We start from the raw sequence: 15,074 nt of genomic DNA, 5'->3' as shown, positions 1-15,074 counted from the left end.
ATACTGAAGATGAACTCTTAATTTTACGCTGGAGATATCGTCAGGTGTAATAACTGTCATCAACACATGGCTACATTCCCACATCATAGTATCGAGATATGATTAAGTATCCCACCTTATCATCCATAGCATTGTGTTACCTGATTCACATAATTAAACAGAACATAATACGTGGACATAAATCAATGCACATCCATCTCAGAACTCTGTCTTTTATTAATCTGCCTAGTTTGAGAAGTGCATATAAATGTAACCCCAGCAGCTTAGCCGACGAACGTTGAAACTTAAGGTCTCCTCCAAGGGATGAACGACTTGGCCCAATCCAAGTCCTGACCCCAAATCCCGTGATATCAAAAGCTCAACACGCATGATTATTCCTCTGCCAATCCACACATCTTTGTGGCTCTGTCGTTATATACACCTGACTTGTGAGTCTCTCATGTACCGCTCGCCAATAACGCCATAATAACCTGAATCCCAGTCATTCATCCACAATATTGAATAGTGTGGATATTTGGTATAGTGCTTCTATCCAAAGCTTATTTAATAAGGGGCACTCGAAGGTGTAGTACTACTGCTGCCACGTAAATGTGATGAAGAGCCCTTAAAAAGGGATTGCCATACAAATGCTTCTCCCAGAAGCATGTTGATATCAGTCTCCGTCCAGTTCCGCGTTGGTAGAGCCTGAAGAAACATCATGATTTCTTGAAAGTCCATCTTCAGCAATTTAGAGGACCATTTTACAAGAAATGCAAGGCACACATATAAGTGAAACTCTGAAAACCCTTGCTCTTCGGCCTGATAGTTCGTGTTAGTGGTGGGGAAAAAAAGGAAGCATCTGTTACTAACCAAGTAAGTGTCCCACATTCTAATAGTATTCTGAACACTAATCTCCCGCATCAAAAGACAGTTCATCCATCGGAAACTAAATTGTATAAATTCAACGCCTTCTGCTTGGAGATGCTTGGCCAGTGGTTCATCAATCCTTGCGGTTAGATCCCGAAGTGAAGCCACTTGACGTTGAATCCCTGGCTGCGCAAAAATATAGTTATCCTGAATGCCATCCAAAAGTTTTGTTAAACACCAAAATGAATCTGCTTCAACTGCATCTAAGACTGGTTTTGGAAGCTGCCCTGGATCCATACCACTTTCTACATCTGAATCTGCGATATAGGTAGCGAGGAAAACCTGCCAGAATGGCGTGACAAGGTCATTAATACCTTGAACATAACCACTTGCAGGATGGCGAATCGCCCAAACATATAGTATCCTTTCTAAAGATCGTTGTGTAGCTTCATAACTGTAAAGCTCTAAGTGAGGATTAGTTCGTGGAACGTCGATGCTGATCTGGTGCCAAATTGCTTCATCAAGTCCTCTGGCTTTGCCAGTGGGAGCAGAACTAGTGCCGCCTTTTTCGAAAGCTTGTCGTACCCCATCAAGATATTCTTTTCGTTTACGTTCTAGTGTGCCCACGCGTCTTTCGCTGCTAGTCGGGAGATAACCAAGTAGGAGTTGCCATGACATTGCACGAACTTCCTCTGGTATTCCATTCCAAGAGGCATCTCTGAGTTCGGTCAAAGGTATCGATGTAGCTTGTAATATCTTTTTAAATTTATTTATTCGTGTTATCCGGGCTCCGTATGCATCTACTTCTTTCGATGTGGCATTAAGTGGTACTGGAGGGTGATCTATTAGATGTAGAGAATTTGCTGGATCCCGAAGTATTTCTTTATATTGAGGCCGGAGTATCTTCCCTTCGCTCTTTTTTGCAACTGGGTAACTTGGCGCTGGTCTTTCGATTGCAATATCTGCACTGTTTGACATTCTTCGCGACCCTAAGCCCATTGCACTCGCCCCAAAACTAGAGCGCCACGGAGCGGTACTGCCTTCTTCAACTGCGGTACCAGCCGACGCACTTTTCAGACGGCTCTGGTTCTTGCGCTTCTTGCTGGAGATACTTGGAAGGCCGAAATCATCCCCATCATCATCCTCATATCCATACTCGTCTTCTTCCTCCTCTTCATCATCTGCAGCCCAATCATTATTGGTATGCGATATGAAATCTGTATAGGTCCTACGAGGTGGCGGGGACAATGTTGCCGGACCTCGTTGCGGTGGAGTATTGCTTCGATGCTTGTGCGAGGGATTGGATGGAGGTGTTCTGGGGCGTGAAGTGTTAGATAATGATCTAAATTCTAGGTTAGTTGGTATTCTATAATACGACGACATTGTGAAACGTGCAGGTTATCAAACTTCAGTATGTCGGCATGAGAGTATCCAGCTCCTACAACAAGTCCGGGTCCCGAATCGCTACTTTGCTTCTTAGGCGATGCATCACGGCGACCACTTGCTGTTCGGGCACGCCAAAAAGGAGATGATGATCTGTTCATGTCAGTCCCTGGGATTCATATCTCAAACCTGCAACTCAAAGCTTCTGCCAAGCGGGGCGCAAAGAGATCTCGATTGGAAACGTACTCGGCACGTTCTACAATGTAAGGTTAGTTATCAGTTGGATAAAGAGAACACATTGCGCATAGTTCAACATGCAGAAATCTGCGCATTCTTCAAGATAGAAGGTACGGGGGGGGTAAACTGACCAACCTGAACCATCTCCTACAATAGTGGCTCGAGTCAGCTGGATAACACAGGCAACTTGGACAATGGCAATACACACCTGTTGTACTGGTTTCTTGCTACCATTGGAAGAAGAGAACATCTTCACAACCCGTCATAGAGTGGTCGACCTAGTTGCAATACTCCGTTTTTCATTCCTTTCGTAGTCTTTCTATATTTCGAAGGTCATTACTGTTCCTTTTGTTTGAATGTGGTATGGTACGGGTAGATTGCGCAGGCTCAGGCGGGGAAAGCCCCGCTAGCTCAAAATTGGTACGCTAAAATCATACTAAGGCGGAACGGACCAGGGCGCGCCATGCTATCGATTCAAATGTTATTATTGGGTTTAAGGCCTTTCCTCCCTAGCAGACCTTCAATTTAGATATTTACTCTCTTGAATTGGAATCTCCATATCAATCCTTTTCTCTCTATTTACATCACTTACAATTTCCTTTCCATTGAAGTCTCAACCTCGAGAACTCTCTCGACACACTTCTTGACTCTTCTCATTGCTTCTAGTAACTTGCAATCAAGACTGCAGCCCTTTCGCAACGCTTCTTCATCGAGAAGCATACGAAACGGCAGTCGCGCATCACTTTACTAGTTTACCCTGGATTGAATTTGATCAACTTATCTCACAGAAAGCAGACAGACTCATCATGGCTGAAGCCGAGAATTTCGAGGAAGATCTCTTCGCTGACCTGTATGTACTATTCACCTTACACCTACTGTCCAAAATTTTACGGGTGGTCGCACCTCTATCAACACGTCGCAAAACATTCAGCTGACACATTGCATTTAGGTACACCGAAGATGATAACGCCGCAAACCCATCAGAGGCAGTGGCCGAACCTACTGTCCAACCATCAGCCCCAACCACAGAAACCAAAGCTGAAATACAAGCCGAACAGGATATTGAACAAAATCCACAAAATGGAGATGGAGATGGAGATCAACAAATGTACAATGGTGAACAAGATGTGGATGAGGACATAGATTTCAATCTGGGAAGCGGGAATGGCAATGGGGGTGGTTATGATGCTCCTTCGGCCAGGGATGAAGCACAAGGACCAGGTATCAAGGAAGATGGGTAAGATTACAAACTTTTTCTTTTACACTTTATCATTGCTATTCTGCACATTTGCAATATGACTGTAGTCACGGAGCTCCGGGCTCAACTCACACCAAGCATGGTATATGAAGATCATGGATATGATGGGTTGGGATTGATGCAGTCAGGATATGAACTGGCAGCACATTTGGAGACTGGAGTTGTGATCAGGAATGGAATCAAGTGAGATTGAGACGGGTAAATTTGGATGGGAGCTTTCGGGGGTTAAATTGGCTGTGTGAAGGGGTCTTGGGGCGCTTGATCCAATACTATATCCTGCTTTGGCATTGGGTATATACTTTGGACTTGGTTCAAGGCTAAAGGAACATGGAGAGGGAATGGCGTTGGAATAAGCTCAGAGTCATTTGATTTGAGATAATTGGGTATACACACCACATGCATTCGCCATCCACAACGGCAATAGTCAAACCTGCTACTACTACTACATAGCCTATTGTCGATATAATCTTCATAGAGCCACAGACACAGATAGGCCATAGCCCATAGCTTCGACGCCAGTACCTAGCATCACGATAGCAAAAAAACGCGATTTTTTTTTGGATGTCTTATGGTGCCATCTGTTCTATCGTTATTGCATGATTTGCAGGCAATGTTAGACGGTCATTGCTTGGGCGTGTACCTGGCATTAACATCATGCTGGATATGTCGAAAGCTCCATCAAATGCCAGATGTGGTCCCTTAAACCCCAACCTACCCTTGCTCCTTCGCCTGCAGCCCAGTTACAAATTATTTTTCCAGTCAACAATGGAGAATTGGATGTCATCTCGTCTCGAGATATGAAACAGCCTAAGAGAAAGCACTGGTGCACTGATTGCTTTGAAGATAACTAATATGGGACGACTTCTTTGCATGTTCTCATTGTCGCCATATGAATTGATAAGTATGGCCAGAATGCTAACTTTTTCCTGCTTAGTAAAATGTTCATTGGTGGATTGAATTGGGAAACGACAGATGGTGAGATGGCCAAATTCAATGTTACGCTTAACCCCTGTATGACCACTAACTCTAGATTTTAGAATCATTGAAGGATTACTTCTCACAATTTGGTGAAGTACTCGAATGTACTGTTATGAGAGATGGTGCCTCTGGTCGATCTCGAGGATTTGGATTCCTGACATTCAAAGATGCCCGGACTGTCAATATTGTCATGGTTAAAGAACATTACCTTGACGGCAAAATAGTAAGACCCGATCTCAAAACTTTTAACAATTCTTTACGCTCTTATCCTTCCAAAATTCTCCCATTGGCTTCAAAAGGCACTCACTCACATTCAACTTTTAAGATTGATCCCAAACGCGCTATTCCCAGAGACGAGCAAGAACGTACAAGCAAGATTTTCGTTGGTGGTGTCAGTCAGGATGCTTCCGAACAAGATTTCAAAGAGTACTTTACACAATTTGGACGAGTTGTAGATGCCACTCTTATGATGGACAAAGACACTGGTAGACCACGAGGATTTGGATTCGTCACATTCGATAGTGAAGCCGCTGTTGAAGCATGCTTGGAGGCTCCACTCGAAATTCATGGAAAGCCAATCGAGGTCAAGAAAGCCCAGCCTCGAGGCAACATACGAGAAGAGGAAGAAACCAGGGGGCCACGAGGCAGTCGATTCAAGAAAGGAGGAAACCCCAATGAAGAATTTCAGAATTCTAATCAACAGCAACAAGGTGGCCAGATGAATGTCCCAGGTGGTATGACTCCTCAATTAATGGCTCAATATTGGCAGCGCATGCAACAATATTTTGCACTGATGCAACAACAAATGGCCATGGGCGGGGGGCGAGGACAAATGCCTGGTGGAATGCCCGGTGGCATGAATCCTGCCATGATGGCCCAAATGGCTCAGATGCAGCAAATGCAACAAATGCAACAACAAATGCAAGGGGGAGGTGGTGCTGGCGCGCGTAGTCAAAGTCCTCAAAGTCCAACAGCTGGAATGGCGGCAATGGCTAGTATGAATCCAGCTATGATGCAACAGATGCAGCAAATGCAACAAATGCAAATGCAACAGGCCATGGGTGGACAAGGAGGTAACTTTCCGGCTGGAGGTGGGAGTAACCCAGGTGGTCGAATGGGTACGCCTGGCTACAATGCCTATGAACAAGGCCTCTTCGAGCAACAAAAGTACGAACAACAACAAATGAGACGTGCTCAACGCGAACAATCTCAATATGGAGGCGGCGGTGGTGGCGGTGGATATGGAATGGGTGGAGGTGGTGGTGGACCAACTTCTTGGGAGGGTATGTATGACGATGTTCCTCAGCCAGGCAGTGGTGGTGGTGGCGGAGCTCGTGGTGGATTTGGTGGAAGAGGTCGTGGAGGTGGAGGTGGAGGAAGTGACAGGGGATCTGCTCCTCCTGCGGCCGCACCAAATGCTCCTGCCGGTGCTCCGACAGGTCCGAAGAATGCTGGAAAGCCTGGTGCGAACTATAGGGGTGGTGGAAGGGGTGGCAATAGAGGCTTTCATCCTTATGCTAGGGGATGAATGTGGCACTTACTGTTCCTTGAGTTTTCTGGCCAAGGAGCATCTTTACGGAGAGATTCGCTTGAATCAATATTCTAGTGGTCATCTAGCCATTGAGGAAATCATACTCTTCGGCGCAGTCACATTGTCTCACGTACATTCAAAAATCGCATCTTTGCTTAGCCTTCGTATCACTTTCGATAACTGCTTTCTCGTTTACTCGTCTCATTTCCATATTTCGTCCTTTCAACCGGGGCCGCGGTGTTAAGGCTGAACAATTTATGAAGAGCTTCAGATTCTGATAATCATTACACTGCAGAATCATCGGCATGGAAAAGATTGAGCTGAGGCCAGTAATTCAATATTAAAACTTCCTTTGTTGTATAAAAAAACCAGATCATATCAAATGACGGGGAATCAAAATGAAAAACAGTTGCCATATGATTGTTGATTCTTCCTTGCACGTGATGTTCTTGATTTCTTGTATTTGATCAACAGTGACTCCTCGTTATCATCTTTGACTCTGATAAACTGTTATTTGTCTGCTTTGATTAAACTATTTCTCTGTCTTGAAAAGCTACCTAGGTGGGCAGGCTCTTGTTCGCATTCGCATGTTTGTGTTCAATTCTTAATTTAATTATACATTTATCTGTCTCATGCAAAGTTGCAAAATTCATTGTCAAATAAGTACTCAATTTTGTTCGAAAGACTAGAGAATAAAGAAAACAGTGTGATATCAAGTCAAGTTCCTATATGCTGAGTCAGAATTTAGCTCTTTGTGTGCGTCTACATAAGCCCTAAAATCGCCTTCATCAACAACACAAGCAATTCCATCAACATTCACAACACAATGTCCCTATCTTCCAGAACAGAGATCAGGCCGGCGTTGTTCGCTCAATTCAACGATTTGCCCACGGACATCCGCCTATTCGTATGGGAATACTGTATTCCCCTACCTAGGGTGGTCGTTTTAACTCACAGCCCCGTGAAGTCACCTGTAAATTCTGTGGACGAAGTTTGGGCGTTCAGATCACAAACTCCAGTTCCTGACATCTTGTTTGTTGATCGAGAATCTTATCATATCGCAACAAGATTTTATGAGCGTGCCTTTATAAATAGGTACCGCGAAGACACCCATACTCTTGCCGAAACTTGGTTTGACTTCAAATGGGATATTCTATACCTGCCTCAGCAACATATAACCGCCCAGCTAAGCGATTTTCTCTCTGCTCTTCCACGATCAATTCACGGCAACCAAGATACAGGAGGCTTTAATAAAGTGAAGAACCTTGCATTACCAATCAGGTGATTGCCCAATTTTGCACGCACTTCGGACGGAGACATACATAAACCCTTAACTAGGTTAATAGGCACATTCGGCGGCGTAGAAAAGTCTATATTATAGCTGGTCAAGACCCTCCGCATCCTTGTACAGAGAGTGACGTTGTTCTTCAAGATGGATGACATCTTCCTTGCAGATGTATTGAGATGTTTGAGCTTTCAAAAGCGCGGGATGCACCCCTTCTAGCTCCAGAACCATTTCCACCGTACTCTGTTGCAAGGCACATGGTGGAAAGCGAAAGTTTTGTCGTGGATGAAGAAGTACTAGATGTTGAGAGGGAGAAATGGAATGATGATGTCGCAAGTCGCTCAAAGAGCTTCGCGACTAACATTACAGATGAGCGAGATGGACCTGATAAAAGACAATGGGAAATGCCTAGTTTCGAGACCAAGATATTGGTCAGTCGGGACTACCAGGAAGGGTTTGAGGCTCAAAGGCTAGATTATCTCAACATGATTGAGGGAAATGTGGAGAGGCACAAAATCCAGGGACAGCGATAGGTACTTTTCACATTTTCCACCGTCATTCATGCAAGCTGGTGACTGCAACATTCATCAAATGAGGAAGGTGGCATGGACAGTATGGCCAATAATCACAGAGCAAAGACTGGTGGACCCTAGGATATGTAGGATGTCGTCAGTATAGTAGCTGACTAAGCAATAATAGCTTATTCAGAGGTCTCCACGATCTCCTCTTTCATAGAAACTTCAATCCATATAATTCCACAAATCTTTCTCTAGTGATTAATGAATATTCATCGTGTACGGAAAAAATAGCATGACAAGTGGAGATATTTCACATATTTAAAGCTCTTTACAAAACCAAATATTCAATATTCTTATAACGTAGTTCATTAGTATATAAATCATATTATTACGAGTCATTTTATTTTATATACAAAATTCGTTTGTATATAATTGTACACTTTTTTTTAATTAATAAAATTACTGGAAAATTTTCTATATAACGTGATTCATCACCGAATGGATCATATCACCGAGTGGATCACTTTCACCTCAAATATTCACGTTTCAATTCAATACGCGTTTTATCAATCAATTATTATACAATCGAATAATAATGAAACTCGAATACTCTTAGTCATCAAGGCTATTCGAAAAGATAAAAAACTTAGTATTCGACAATCTGCTAAGCTATATAATATACTATATACAACATTATACTATAGAATAAATAATTTTACTTTTCATATCGAATCTCTATCAAATGGTAGTAACCTTTCGAAATTAGAAAAGGAGATTATTATCCAATATATAATTGATATGGATATAAAAGGTTTTACACCTAAACATAAGGGGGTAGAAGATATAGCGAATTATATTCTTGAATCAAAAGGAGTAAAGAGAGTTGGAAAGCAATGGGCGTATCGATTCGTAAAACGTAATAAAGAGTTAAGGACACGTTTTACTCGCATTTATGACTTTCAAAAAGCTTTTTGCGAAGATCCTAAACTTATTAGAGATTGGTTCCAACTTATATTGAATATACAAGACAAATTTGATATTCTCGATTATAATTTATAGAATTTCGATAAAACAGGCTTTATAATGGGAATTATAAATACTGATATAGTTATTACTAGCTCTGAGAGATTCAATAGGAGTAAAGCTATATAACCAGGCAATCGAGAATGAGCAATAGCGATTATATATAGCAATAGTGAGGGGGACATTATACCTCCATTTCTGATAGTTCAAGGACAGATGTATCTTTCCAATTGGTATACAGAAACTAATCTTTCTACAGATTGAACTATTAAATCTACTTCTAATAGATGAATGAACAATGAGATAGAATTAAAATGATTGAAATACTTCAATAAACATACAAGAAATCAAATTAAGGGCAAATATAGAATGCTAATACTGGATAGATATGAAAGTCATGAATCAATACCATTCCAGAATTATTACAAAGAGAATGATATTAAATGTATATGTTTACCATCACATTCAAATCATTTAACTCAGCCTCTTAATATTAAATGTTTTAGTACTTTAAAACGAAAATATAGTACTCAAATTGAGGGGTTTATAAGAGCATATATTAATCATATCTTAAAGATCGAATTCTTTATAACTTTCAAAGCTGTATATCAATGGTCAATCATAAATCAGAATATGAAAGCTGGGTTTCAAAGAGTAGGATTAATTCCATTTGATCCTGAAGCAGTGCTTTCCAAATTAGATATTCGAATCTATACGTCTACTCCCCCCCCTTTCAATTTAGATCTTTGGGTCTCTCAAACTCCTTATAATCCTACAAAAGCTCTTTCTCAATCAACACTAATTAAATCTCGAATAACTCGTTATCAATCAAGCTCTTCTACACCTTTATTTGAGATTGTACTAGTTCTAGTTAAGAATATAAAGAGATTAGTATATAAGAATACACTTTTAAGTATAGAAAACCATACACTTTGAAAAGTTAATGAAGTATTAAGCTAATATCGACATATAAAAAAGATACAAATACGTTAAGGAGAAGTATTTATTGGATAGGAGGCTATAGATATATTATCTTAGTAAAAAGTTGATATTCAGATTCGACATGATAAGTATCAAAATGAAAAGAATTCTAATAGGGAAGTATCTTCTAGTTGATATTGTAGTAATTGTGGAAAGATAGGTTATAATATAAGAACTTATCAAATTGATATAATAGATTCTAGATTATTAGATTCTTAATAGTTTTAATTAATTGAATTAATAATTGTTGAATAATATGAATTTGAATGTGTTAATTGAGATGAAAGTAATTCACTCGGTGATATGATTCACTCGGTGATGAATCACGTTAAAACTTAATTTTTTATTATTTCAAAAATCTAATTCTTTATCAAAAAGTTTCAATTATTATTGAAGTTATTAAAGAAAAAGAGTTTTTATAATATAAAGTATAACAATTTTAAACTAAAATAAATTATTTAGAAAAAAGTCTAAATATTTTAAGTATTTTATTTTAATATGATTTTTATGATTTTTAAAAAAAATGATTAATTATTAAAATATAAATATTAAGAAAAGCTCGATTTTAGCATATTTTTAAAGGGGCCTATATGCTGATGAACTATAGTATATATATATAAAAGATATGAAAGAGCTCTTAAACTACAAGCCGTTTCTTGTTTATCAAACCAAAGATATTCTTTCGATTTGTTATTCAATTTCAAAATGATAGTATTTTTTACAAGTTTTTTATTTATTTATGGTGAGTTTGGTGTACTAGTTTTTCCGTACACGGTGAGGTATTAAACTTAGCCGATCTCGTCAGGATAGGAAGGTTACATTCATCTAATTCTAGCAAAGAGCGCGAGACACATATTGACTATATAATCTGGATGATAAATCAAACTGAGAGGTTGACTACCATCAACCACATCTCTCTAATTGCTCCTGATACATGATCATAAGCAACATCAAACCTTGCTAAAGACCTTGAGCGACGATGTCAACACAATATGATGCGATTGGTGCCAATTATGACCTTCTTTCCGATCTTCCAATTCAGCAGATAAATCATGCAGCTATGATGGAACACCTCGGCCCCATTGTTCAATCCAAAAGAATCCTTGAACTTGCGTGTGGAACAGGCTTCTATACTTTCAAAATGTTGAATATGGGCGCTTCCCATGTGACTGCGGTTGATATCTCATCCGTTATGGTCTCTGCTGCTCAAAGCAAGACTCCATTTCAGATGAAAGATCATGTCGCTTTCTGCACTGCGAATTGTGCTCAATCATCTATGTGGAATGAGGTCCAGCTTCGTGGCAAAGAAGGAACTTATGATGTCGTTGTCGCAGCTTGGTTGTTGAATTATGCAGAAACACAAGAGGAGATGCGAAAAATGTTTGAAAATATATGTTTGGCCCTGAAGCCTGGAGGAATCATGATCGCAATGACTGTTAACGCGCCAATTACCGACAGTTTTCAACCAAGTGACCCACTCAACCAAAGAGAGGTATCTCTTGGCTCAGTCTATGATGTTATTGGGATCGTCGAGGGCGGATACAAGATGCTTCTCTCTAGTGTGGGAACGGGTGGGAACGACGTTAAGTTCGAATTTTATTTCTTGCGAGAGGAAGTTTATCGTCAGGCAGCTGCTAAAGCAGGCATGGGTCAGCTCGAATGGAATGTGGTTTTCCCAGGCGAAAAGCACCTTCAAATGCAGGTAAGCAAAGCTTCATCTTTAATTAACCGAGCTCCTTTGACTAATAAGTGGTTTAAAGGACCCGGATTTTTGGCAGCCATATTTTGATCGTCCTAGAAGTGCTATTTGCGTTTCGAGAAAGCTAGAGTAATAGCTTCAAGAATAATGTTCCACTGACATTGCTTCGGGCTCGGAACTGCTAAAAAAAAGCTGAATAGTCATCAGTCTATTTGACGAGCTCGGGTTTCCCCTTTCCAGTAATTCTCAGATCCCTAGGCAGTGATGGATAGTATCAAAATAGAAAGACGACATGCCAGAGGAAATTTGCTTAAGATCATCGTTCTCGTTTTACCAAGTTATTATGAGAGTATCCTTTCTTTCATATAAAATTGGCAATGGCATCTCAAGAATTGTTTGAGGAAATGAATAAGCGGTTTCATAACATTTTGGGCGATCAAAATTACATACTATTCAACATTCTTAAATAAGTAGTATTAAGCGAATTTCTGAGCACTTCAAGAGAGAATATGAAGTAATAGATAAACATGCGGGTTTCGTATGCAGTGCCCAATGATCTCATCAATAAGCCCTGAACTTATAAGCCAATGCTACTATCACTCCTAATTGTTTTTCTTTGTCCTTTCCAGTCATATCTTTGATTGCCTCGTCAAACAGTCTCCATACCTCAATTGCTTATTATCGCTATCTGGGTTAGTACCAATAGTCTTAGGGCAGCTTTCATATTTTCGTGATTTTTGACCTGTCGAACATCATCAAGAGCCAAAGAGCTTGGTGCATCTAAATGGTCCTTTTGCCGGGACATTTGCGTATGTACTGAAGCTAGTTGCATGCAGCAAATTACAAGAGCAGCAAGGCCAGCACCTAGAGCGGTTGCATTAGAGGATCCGGTCTGTGGGTGAAAGTTCTGAGTGGAGTCATCATCGAGCGAAGCATTTCCTGCGACTTCGTACCCGACCAAGAGACACTTTACAACCCGATTGTTCGTTCGAGGAGCGTGGTACTGAGTATGACCCTGAGCCCGAAGTCGAGCTTAAGAGTAGAGAGAAGCCTCTTAGGTGGAACGACAACGCAACTGTTACCGAAAGTGAGAGTTCTGAGAGGCAAGTGAGGAAGAAAACTCAAGTAACGGTATCACGGGAAGCAAAGCCAATAGCAATGTGTTTGATTTAAAGGAAGATGAGGATAATGAGGATGAAGAAGATGACGATTCCGGTGGAAATGACTGAGATTGGTAAGTTGGTGGCGTATCTTACGGCAAAGTTCAAGTATTTTTGATATTCTACCCAAGTGTTTGATTCTAATTATAAATCAGTTTGCTTGTTGTGAATTTGAAGGCTCCCGAGGTCTGATATTCAAGCATGTAAACGTTGTAATTAATCTTACATCCATCCGTGCGTGACAGGTAGAGCGTCTGCGTCGCATAGCCACAGCCACAGTTGAATCTGCTTCAGGATTCATTGGCGCCACAGATGCTCCAAGGAAAACCTTAAAGTTACACTCGTTCGGCTTTTGCAAATGCATCGATTGAAGTTCAATCTTGATCAACTACCAAAGAACGACCCCCCATACGCCATTCATTATTTTTGGCTCATATGTATTCTTTGATTGACGTCTCTGCCTCTCCAGAGTCTCCAAGTCGTTTCATTTACGAATAACCATTCCAATTCATGTGCTATCCGGTGCGTCGGATTCTTCTCGTTCCGCTTCCGGCTCCCGCAATACTTTTTATTTCTAACAGGCAACGGTAGCTAAGACCCTTATTTCAACTCAATTGTCGGAAGCCTCGGTAAAACGCCATCCGTAGGCCTCTTAGGTGCAGATCACCACACCCCATGGACAGTTGTCCTCTTTCTTGCCTGGCTCTCCTATCTAAAGTACGATGGCTTGAGATTTGAGCTGCCGGGATATTGGGTAGTCACCGATGATTTCCCATTCTCAACGTGTGTGACTTTGCAATACTTAGCCGCCCGCTGTATCTTCCCGTCACAAACCCAAATTTCAAGCTGGTGGATACCGAAGGGACAGAAACCAAGAGCTTTGCACACCTGGACATTTCACATCTGTGGGAATGGTGAAAGCATTGGAGACGGCTGCACAAGCTGTGCGCCTGACCAGGAAAAGCCTGTGGTGCAAGCGGTATCATAGAATTCTGAACACGCCTAGAAGAATTTAGAGAAGCTGAAACAGGAAAGGGTTGGTTTCATTTTGCAATGCTAGGAAGGACTCTTCTTGTCACTTGGTAGTCCCTGGTCCGTGCTGTAGCATGAAAGACACTTTTTGCGCCTCACTGTTAGCACAAATGTTTGGAATCGTTCTTCCTATACTCCCGAATGTTTGGAGAGTGGCTGGACGTACCCCAAGAGCTAGTCAATCAGAGTTAGTCAAGATCCTGATCTAAGGTCCTTGCTCGATGACCTCTTACTCGTATGATGTAGTTCTCTTTGACTTGGGCATCTAAAGCTCGCAACGCGGTTTCTCACTGAGAGAGGGAGAGATATACAAAGGTTTTCAGCTATTCTTCTAGAGGTTGAAGTTTAAGAACGGGAGCAGGCACGGATTCTAGCCTAGTCTTAATATTCGTAGTCGGAGACTTTTACAACTCGTTTCTGTACCAACCGAAATTACCACTATTCCATACTAGTCACATATGAGACCTTTTCAAGCTCGAGTAAGTGCAAACATACGATCCCGGCCCTTTCCATCAATCCGACTCGCGCAATATCTTAACGAGTGTGACATATCTCTGAAGCGCAATGTAATCGAGCTTAGATCTTGAGTTTAGCTGAGGTATTACTCACCACAATGCTTGAAGGTAGGACTGGCTTCGACCTCTATCAAAGGTTTACTTAATTCTAATGCGAAGAAAGTACGCCAAACAAACTGATGAAAGTAACTACGAAATCATGAACTATCATAAATAAGTGTTTGTATTCCCCACAATCCTGAGACTTAGGTCCAGTAACCAGTGTTACTTGGCAAATCTCTGTTGCAAATCTCGTGGTGAACGGCCAGGAGATAACAAGATTTCCTATTCGCTCAACCCAATCCAAGCATCATACAAGCAGGTCAGTAGTGATTTGGGTAACCAGCAGCGAATTCTCGCCTCTAAGTGGTTTTGAATTTTGCCTTCATCTAACAATATTATCTTGTTTCTGCCCTCATCACAATGTGTTGTTTTACTACAACTCGTCCCTAATCCTCAAATTACACAATCTGCAGCCAATGTAAGACTCAATTTTCAGCTGGGCCTTGATACACCAAGTCCAAAGCCTCAGAAAGATTCTTTGTATTGTATGGGCTTGCCCTGCCTTCTATCCCTGCATCCACGTAGT

General features: G+C 41.1%; 5 protein-coding genes across 5 annotated transcripts; 3 read left to right on the top strand and 2 right to left on the bottom strand.

The window, feature by feature from the left end:
• Positions 1–543: 543 nt before the first annotated feature.
• EAF01_004281 (uncharacterized protein) lies at positions 544–2,716 on the bottom strand (the record flags this gene model as incomplete). The annotated part of the gene is made up of 6 exons (XM_038912535.1): positions 544–798; positions 850–2,188; positions 2,242–2,382; positions 2,476–2,485; positions 2,598–2,613; positions 2,675–2,716. The coding sequence occupies 6 exons, from the start codon at positions 2,714–2,716 to the stop codon at positions 544–546; spliced, it is 1,803 nt and encodes a 600-aa protein (XP_038772219.1).
• A 556-nt stretch (positions 2,717–3,272) lies between these two features.
• EAF01_004280 (uncharacterized protein) lies at positions 3,273–6,230 on the top strand (the record flags this gene model as incomplete). Its single annotated transcript, XM_038912534.1, has 4 exons — positions 3,273–3,316; positions 3,416–3,703; positions 4,659–4,699; positions 4,762–6,230. 4 exons carry the CDS (start codon positions 3,273–3,275, stop codon positions 6,228–6,230), a joined length of 1,842 nt encoding a protein of 613 aa, XP_038772218.1.
• An 829-nt stretch (positions 6,231–7,059) lies between these two features.
• Positions 7,060–8,051, top strand: EAF01_004279 (uncharacterized protein; the record flags this gene model as incomplete). Its single annotated transcript, XM_038912533.1, has 2 exons — positions 7,060–7,514; positions 7,688–8,051. The coding sequence occupies 2 exons, from the start codon at positions 7,060–7,062 to the stop codon at positions 8,049–8,051; spliced, it is 819 nt and encodes a 272-aa protein (XP_038772217.1).
• Positions 8,052–11,019: 2,968 nt separating this feature from the next.
• Positions 11,020–11,872, top strand: EAF01_004278 (uncharacterized protein; the record flags this gene model as incomplete). Its single annotated transcript, XM_038912532.1, has 2 exons — positions 11,020–11,742; positions 11,801–11,872. The coding sequence occupies 2 exons, from the start codon at positions 11,020–11,022 to the stop codon at positions 11,870–11,872; spliced, it is 795 nt and encodes a 264-aa protein (XP_038772216.1).
• A 534-nt stretch (positions 11,873–12,406) lies between these two features.
• EAF01_004277 (uncharacterized protein) lies at positions 12,407–13,263 on the bottom strand (the record flags this gene model as incomplete). The annotated part of the gene is made up of 2 exons (XM_038912531.1): positions 12,407–12,754; positions 13,126–13,263. 2 exons carry the CDS (start codon positions 13,261–13,263, stop codon positions 12,407–12,409), a joined length of 486 nt encoding a protein of 161 aa, XP_038772215.1.
• Between the last annotated feature and the right edge of the window lie 1,811 nt (positions 13,264–15,074).

This window comes from Botrytis porri, assembly GCF_014898465.1.
Source record: "Botrytis porri strain MUCL 3234 chromosome Unknown BPOR_005, whole genome shotgun sequence".
In the NCBI taxonomy this organism is placed as follows: Eukaryota; Fungi; Ascomycota; class Leotiomycetes; order Helotiales; family Sclerotiniaceae; genus Botrytis; species Botrytis porri.
This window is presented reverse-complemented; position numbering and strand designations above follow the sequence as displayed.